The 8334-nt window shown below is 44.7% G+C and overlaps 1 protein-coding gene across 1 annotated transcript; it reads left to right on the top strand.

Moving 5' to 3' along the window:
- Positions 1 to 1162: 1162 nt before the first annotated feature.
- On the top strand, positions 1163 to 1501 carry LOC109117049 (uncharacterized mitochondrial protein AtMg00860-like). The gene has a single exon (XM_019203547.1). The coding sequence runs from the start codon at positions 1163 to 1165 to the stop codon at positions 1499 to 1501; it is 339 nt and encodes a 112-aa protein (XP_019059092.1).
- The last annotated feature ends 6833 nt before the right edge of the window (positions 1502 to 8334 follow it).

Below are 8334 nucleotides of genomic sequence, written 5' to 3'. Positions count from 1 at the left end.
CACGCTATAGATGAAGTTGCATCTATTTTACTAGTCGATTTACCAAGACGAGAAAGCGGTTGAACTTGAAGGGTGGCTCAAACCATGCCCTTGTTCAACTTATGATATCGTGAGACAAAGGATCAGAATTCGAACTGTTGATGCCTTGGTTAGATCACCTCTAACTCAATTCTAAGTGGGTGGTCATGGCGTCTTGTTAGAGGCTAACCATGACTTGTGGTTCGAGAAAGGTTCCTAAAGTCACTACCACTTAGAATGGACCTACAGGGTCACACACCAATAGGGATGGACTTATACGTGAAGAATCCGAAGAATGGAAATGAGATTTGACCAAAACGAGCATGAAAAGAAGTTTTCAGTGTGTTGGTCCGGAGCTGACCAAGTTTGGTCAGCCCCGGACCAAGTTGGTCAGATCAGGCAGTCCGGAAGCTCAGTCTGAGGTCATCTGTCCAGGTCTGGTCCGGCTGACCAAGAGTTGGTCAGCCCCGGACCAGACGCTGGATCAGACAGACCGAGGAGCGAACAGGCAGACCGAAAGAAGACCAGGAGACTTGGTCCGGAGCTGACCAATCTTGGTCACCCGGACCAAGGCACCAGGTCAGACGGTCCGAAGGCAGCTGAGTAAGCCTGGTCCGCCGGACCAAGCTCTTGGTCCGGCGGACCGAGATCTGGAAAATTTCCATAATTTGATTTTAGGGTTTTCTAAGCTTATTTAAGTTTGGTTTTTCGTCCAAACTTAATTCAGGCCGACCTAAAACTCAGAGAAACATCCTAGAACCCTAGAGAACCTGTTCTCTTCGATTTCTATTGTTCCGGGATTGGATCTCGTCTCTTGAGTTACCCTTTTCTTCACTAATCCTAGCAGATTCGTTCCAAATCGTTTGGAATCCTTCCCGTCGGTGTGGATACATGTAGAGGGACTGTAACTTCAGTCCTAGGTGATTTAGAACAGGCCCCGTATCGAAATAAACTTCAAGTTTCATCGAGAACGAGGTAAGTAACGATTCCCTCGGTGATATACATGATCTTTCGGGTTTTGTAAGTTTGGTTGCATGTGACATTTGACTAGGTTTAGATCTTTCTTCCGCTTCATGAAACCTAGTAAACCAAACCCTAGATCGATATGATCGCATGCTAGGAACCCGTAGATAAACCCAACATCATGGTCCAAGAGGGTATTGTATTAGGCCACAAGATTTCGAGCAAGGGGATTGAGGTTGATCGGGCTAAGGTTGAGGTGATAGAGAAGTTGCCGCCTCCACGGAATGTTAAGGGAATCCGGAGATTCTGGGGACATGTCGGGTTCTACAGGAGGTTCATCAAGGATTTCTCCAAGATTTCATGGCCTTTGACGGAATGGGTTGCAAAGGATGTGCCTTTTGAGTCCACCCATGAGTGCAAGGCTGCCTTTGAAATTTTGAAGAAGGCGTTGATTTCTCCGCCTATTATCCAGCCGCCGGATTGGGAAGCTCCCTTTGAGCTTATGTGTGATGCGAGTTGATCATACGGGTTTTCCACCGGTTTTTCTAACGTCATACATTATGATTCTTCTCGCATTTTAGGCATATTAGGACGTTAGACGGTTATGGGTAGGATTCTTTCTCCAATTTTCCTTGCAGGATGATCAAACGAGGATATTTGCGCACGAGGCACGGAAAAGGAGCAGAATCGAGAAGTCCGGGAGAAAGACAAAATGAGCGGCGCCTAGTTAACCGAGCAGTCGCTCGGTGTGGAAATGTTGGAGCCAGGCGGTCACTCGCACAACCAAGCGGTCGCTCCGATGCATAGTGAAGAACGAGCGGCCGCTCGTTATGCTAGACGGTCGCTCGATACCAAAAAACGAGCGACCCTGAAGAAGAAAACGGGCGACCCTGAAGAGAAAATGAGCGACCGCTCGTAATCAAAACCGGCCCAAAAAGGAAAAGCCAGATTTTTGGAGGAAAAACCTAGTTTTGGGGACTTACACAAAAGGGGAGTTGGAGGAGAGAGAGAGGGGGCTCGACATTAGGGAAGAAAATCACTTTTGGAGAAGAGAAGAATGGAGATTTGGAGACCTAGGGAGATATCTTGAAGGAGGAGATCACCATTGAAGACCATCTTGAGTATTTCTTCTCCTTTTCTATGTTTTCTCTTTTTGCTTTCTGTTTTGGACCTTTAGTTATGGAGTAGTGACCTTGTTGTGGGTGAGGGATCCTCACTTTTATATTGACACCTAAGCTTAATCTATGATGTCTTTGAGTTTTCTTCCATGGGTTTGATGTTTTGTGTTTAATGCTATTGATTTAGATGAAACCCTAATTGATATGACTGTAGAACACATTGATCATAGGGATATGGGAATGATGTTTGGAACCAAATGTCAAATGAGTGAGTTATTCACATTGGGAGATGGCTTAGCTTGCTTAAGGTTCATGATAGGGTACATTAATGCATCTAGAGATCATTTAGATCATTGGGAGATGGATTAATCGATTCTCTAGGTAGTGAGTTTAAGCTCGGGAGAGACAAACTCTAGAAGAAGTGCTTGAAACCCCTTTTTGGAAGATAAACCTGTAGACATTGTAGTATCATTAACCGTCCATACAATTCGAGAGGGATCCCGAACCTACAACGCCTCAAATCACGTTTACAACCCGTTAATTTTACTTGTTTACTTCCATTGCGATACCCATCACAAACCACACTCTTATTTGACCATTAATCTAGCCTAGAGATAGACTAATACAACCTAGTCCTCGTGTTAGACCCCGTTACTACAACTACCGTATACTTGCGGATAGTGGTACGAATCAGGTACTAAATATAAGACTCGGTGCGTGCGCATCAAGTTTTTGGCGTCGTTGCCGGGGATTAGGCGTTTTCGTGTTAGTCTAGATTTTTGCTAGATCACCATTGCTTGGACTCTTGTTTGGATTACTTTGAGACATAACCTTTTTGCATCACTTTCGTTTTGTTTTGTTTCTTTGGTGCGCAGCTCTTCTGGTGCATGACAAGAAGCACTACCGGTAGAGATCAACTCATCTTCGACCCCGAGATAGAAATGACTCTATGCTTCGCTAGGAGACAGCAAAGACAGTGGGGAATGGTCGAAGAAATGTTGAGAGAAAACAACGCACGAAGAGAACAACCCGAAATGGCCGAAGAATTGTTGAGAGGGGCCAATTCTCAAAGGGGTCCAGCCCAAGCACCCCCTAGAACGCTTCGAACGTACACACAACCGAAGCATACTCAGCTACTATCATGCATTAATCGGGGACCACTAGAAGATTTTGAACTCCTACCGGAATGCATTCAAATGCTCAACAACATGAGTTTCCGTGGGAGACCAAACGAGGACCCGAATGCTCACCTTACAAACTTCAAGATGACTTGTAAGGCAATCAAGAAGGGACCGGGGATTACTCTTGAAGATGTGTTTCCTGAAACCTTCTCATATTCGCTTACAGAGAGAGCTAGAGATTGGCTCTACACCCTTGAGCCAAACTCTATCTCGTCATGGGATGAGATGGAAGAACAATTTCTTATGTAATACTACTCCCCCACCAAGACTCAACATGCGAGAAATAGGATCAATGCTTTTGTGCAAGAGGATGGGGAGAACCTCCACGATGCATGGGAACGCTTCAAGGAGTATCAAAGGATGTGCCCTCACAATGGAATGGAGAGAGACTACCTCTTATCCATCTTTATCCATGGGTTGAAGGATGACACTCGGTCTTGGATTGATGCAGCATGTGGAGGTGATATTTATGACATCCCTTTCCAAGAGTTGGAAGCGGCAATTGCAAAACTGGTCAAAGGACACAGCCATACGTCCAACGAGTTCAGTAGGAGAAGCTCAGTGAAAGGTGATGTGGGAGAGAACGCAGCTCTTAAAGCCGTGTTGGCCGACCTTGCCGAGATAAAGGTACAACTCGCTAATGCCAAACAAGTAGCTGCTGTGGAAGATCACAATTTAGCACAAATTCAACCGGGAATGTACATGGTTGAACAAGAGACGGAAGACGCCAACTATGTGGTCCTAATCAATACACCCATCCGTCCAACCTATACAACCCGGGATTGAGGAATCACCCCAACTTCTCGTACAAGAACACGGCGAATGCGCTAAATCCTCAACCCAACTTCCAATGGAACAAGCAAGGACCTCCGGGTTTCCAACCGAAGTATCAACAACAAGGTCAAGGAAGTCAAGGGTATCAAGGGAACTCCAACTAAAGATCGCAGCAATCGCAATCCAAGGAGCAAGACTGGATATCAAAGATATGCTATTGCAGATTCTCCAAGGTCAAAAGTCGCAAGGAGTGTCTATTGGGAGCATTGAAAACAAGCAAGTTGCATCAAGAAACAATTGGAAGGAGTCCAAACTCATTTGAAAATCTTGGACAATCAAGTAGCTCAACTTGCATCTTTTTCCTCATCAAGACCGCAGGACATGCTTCCCAGTAAGAACGAAATGGACCCTCGCGAACACATGAATGCAGTGGAGTTAAGGAGTGGAAAACAACTTTCCCCTCCGATGATTGAAAAGATGCCACCTCCAAGACTAACAAGAGAGGAAAAGGGCAAGGCTGTGGAGGAAGGTACTCCTAAGGAGCAAGAACTAGAGAAAGAACCGGCCTACATTCCGCCTCCGCCTAAGGTACCCCCGATACCTTTTCCTTCTCGTTTAAAAAAGTTTAATGAGGATAGCCAATTTGGGAAGTTTGCGGAAATGCTGAAGAAGATGAAGATTACAATACCTTTCCATTGTTGGGGAATCTACGGGTTCCTAACATGCGATCATATTGATCTAGGGTTTGGTTCACTAGGTTTCACGCAGCAAAAGAAAGATCTAAACCTAATCAAACGTCACACGCAACCAAACTTGCAAAAACCCAAAAGATCGTGTATATCATCGAGGGAATCGCTACTTACCTCGTTCTCGATAAAACTTGAAGTTTATTTTGATCTGGGGCCTGTTCTAAATCACCTAGAACTGATCTCTTAGGAATTAGACTCGCTCATGAGATCCCAGGAAACCCCAACAGTGGTATCAGAGCCTGGTTGCTCTGCATAATTTTGTTAGAACCCGATCACGCACGTTATAGGATTTGAATTGTTTGAATCCGTGTTTGCTTTGATGTTATGCATGATTTGATTGTGGATCTAGAGTAGATTTTCTATTCATTGTTGAGCTTCGAATTATGAGTTCGCAGGCGAAAACGGAGTCGAATTCGGGTCTAAAACGGGGCAGAAACGACAAAAATGAGATCTGATCACGTTTTCGCTTGGACCGATCGGTCTGGTCCTCTAGACTGATCGGTCTCGGGTTTCACATGTCGGTTGGACCGACAGGTCCATACTGAATGGTCTGCATGTGTAGAACGATCGGTCTGGACCATTTCGGACCGAAAGGTCTGGACCGAACTTGACCTGGAGACCGAGCCATGTAGACCGATCGATCTAAGCCTAGACCGATCGGTCTGGGTCCCGAGGCTTCACCAAAATTTGGTTTTTCGTTTCGGGATTTGATTTGAGCAATCGTTGCTAAACCGGTCAACTGTGATTCAGAATAGCATGATTCGTTCATTTGGATGATCCATAGTGAATGAATGCATATAACTTAATTAAGATATTAGATATACTTGATTGAGTGGGAGCTTAGGGATTGGGATTACATAATCGAATGGATAGTCTACTCGGATTATGTACAATCGTTGCACAGAAACCGGTTAGATCTAGGAGCTCTACGAGTAAAGCACTTGTCAAGGCCTCGATCATACGTGTCATGGGTCATGCCAAAGCTGGGTGTGCCGTATTATCTTGGTGAGGCAAGATAGAGAAATGGTGGTTCTCATAGCTTGAAAAGTAGATGCTTGATCTAAGTGTGGTTTCGAAAATCCCTTATTTATGTAATGTTAAGCGCGTACCTTCCATTACTAGAGCACCTGTCAAGGCATCGATCGTCCGTAACACGGGTCATGCCAAATCTGAGCGTGCCGGATTATCTTTGTGAGGCAGGATGGGAAATCGTGGTTTCCACAGCTTGAACATGGTTTACCTTAGGTTAAGTTGTCAAGTTTGACTTGAGACTTGATGGTACAGATGAGACGAGTATGCAATGATATTCGATATCATAGTCTCATGAAAGATCTAAGAATCACATTGGATGTGATTGACATTAGATGTCTACCTAAATAACATAAGGCTGAGTGTAAAAACCTGTTCTTATGTGAAATACGGATCTTAGTCCTATATAGAAAATTATTATAGGGTTATTTTTCTATATGGGAATATTGCTTGTATGTGCATCTATGTTGTCATTGATTGATAATGGACTAGTTGGTCGTAGATCATTGATATAATTTGCATTTGTTTTGTTCGTTCTGTTTTTGTTTCTTTTGTAGGACATGGCGTCAACCGGTAGCGTACCGAGTTTGACGATGCGATCAATCCTTGAGAAGGATAAGTTGACCGGGACGAACTTCTTGGACTGGTATCGTAACTTGAGAATTGTTCTCAAGCACGATAAGAAGTCGTACGTCCTGGAAGGGGCTCTACCACCAGAGCCTGCGGCCAACGCCACGAGAGCCGTCAGAGATGCTTGGTTGAAGCATCAGACTGACGACAATGAGATCTCCTATCTCATGTTGGGAAGCATGGCCCCGAATCTGCAGAGGCAGTTTGAAGGGAAAGAGCATGTTTGATATGATCAATCAGCTCAAGACCATGTTTCAGGAGCTAGCGCGTACTGAAAAGTACAAGACGCTAAAAGCTCTAGTGAAGACGGAGATGCCGAGAGGTAGCTCTGTCAACACCCACGTCCTCAACATGCAAGCTCATTTTTAGGAACTTGAGCGTATGAGAGTGAAGCTCGATGGTGACTTGGTTGCAGACTTGATCCTGATGTCATTGCCCGAGGACTATAACCAGTTCGTGATGCAATACCATATGCACGGGATGACTAAGAGCTTAGCCGAACTGTATGGGATGCTGAAATCGGCCGAGCAGGATATCGTGGTGCCCAAGACTGTGCTTGCTGTTGAGAACAACTCCAGCAAGAAGCGGTGGGGCAAAGCCAAAAAGAAGGCAGCGAAGAAGGCAAAAGTTGCCCGATAAGGGTGACTGTCATTACTGCGGAGTGTCTGGACACTGGAAGCGTAATTGTCACCTTTACTTGGAAGGATAAGAAGCTTGGTGAAGCTTCTGCCTCAGGTATTCATGTTATAGAAGCTAACATCTGTACTACATCTTATTCGTGGGTATTGGATACCGGAAGTGCCTCACACATTTGTAGAAATGTGCAGGGACTAAGAAGAAGTAGGATGCTGGCTAAGGGAGAAGCGGATCTGCGCGTCGGAAATGGAGCAAGAGTTGATGCATTGTGTGTTGGCGTTTAGATTTGCATCTTCCTTCTAGACTTGTTTTAGAACTTAGTAATTGTTACTATGTGCCTGCGATTAGCATAAACATTATTTCTATTTCATGTCTGGATCTGGATGGTTTTCGATTTGTGATTGAGAACTCGAGTTTGATGATTTATCGAGACAGTATTTACTATGGTAATGGTTATCTAGTTAATGGTTTATACGTCTTGAATGATCAGCCTTCGAACTCAACATCGTCCATCTATAGCGTGAGTACTAAACGGTTTAAGCCGAACGACTTAAACCCGACCTTCCTCTGGCATTGTCGTCTAGGCCATATAAACGAGAAGCGCATTCAGAAGCTTCATTCTGAAGGTCTTCTGGATTCATTTGACTTTGAGTCTCTTGAATCTTGCGAGTCTTGTTTGATGGGCAAGATGACAAAGCATCCTTTCAAGGGGAAAGGACAGAGAGCGACAGAGTTATTGGATCTGATACATAGTGATGCATGCGGGCCAATGAGCTGTCCAGCTAGAGGAGGTTATCTGTATTTCGTTACATTCACTGATGATTTCAGTCGATATGGTTATGTCTATTTGATGAGACATAAGTCTGAAACACTTGAAATGTTCAAGGCTTTCAGAAATGAAGTACAGAACCAGCTTGACAAGATGATCAAGACACTTTGATCCGATCGTGGTGGCGAGTATATGAGCCAACAGTTCACTGACTATCTGGTTTATTGTGGTATTTATCATAATTAACTCCTCCTGGAACGCCACAGTGGAACGGCGTGTTTGAACGGAGGAACCAAACACTGTTAGACATGGTTCGGTCCATGATGAGTCAGACAGATCTTCCGAAGTCTTTTTGGGGCTATGCCTTAGAGACCGCTGCGTATCTGCTGAACAGGAGTCCAACGAAGTCAGCTGAAACGACGCCATATGAGATATGGAGGGGAAAGCGTCCCGCGTAGTCGTTTGTA

Source organism: Tarenaya hassleriana, unplaced genomic scaffold (assembly GCF_000463585.1).
Source record: "Tarenaya hassleriana unplaced genomic scaffold, ASM46358v1 Cleome362, whole genome shotgun sequence".
Taxonomy (NCBI): domain Eukaryota; kingdom Viridiplantae; phylum Streptophyta; class Magnoliopsida; order Brassicales; family Cleomaceae; genus Tarenaya; species Tarenaya hassleriana.
This window is presented reverse-complemented; position numbering and strand designations above follow the sequence as displayed.

Coding starts and splice junctions, on each gene's coding strand:
- LOC109117049 (XM_019203547.1), top strand. CDS start 1,163: ATGGTCCAAGAGGGTATTGTATTAGGCCACAAGATTTCGAGCAAGGGG.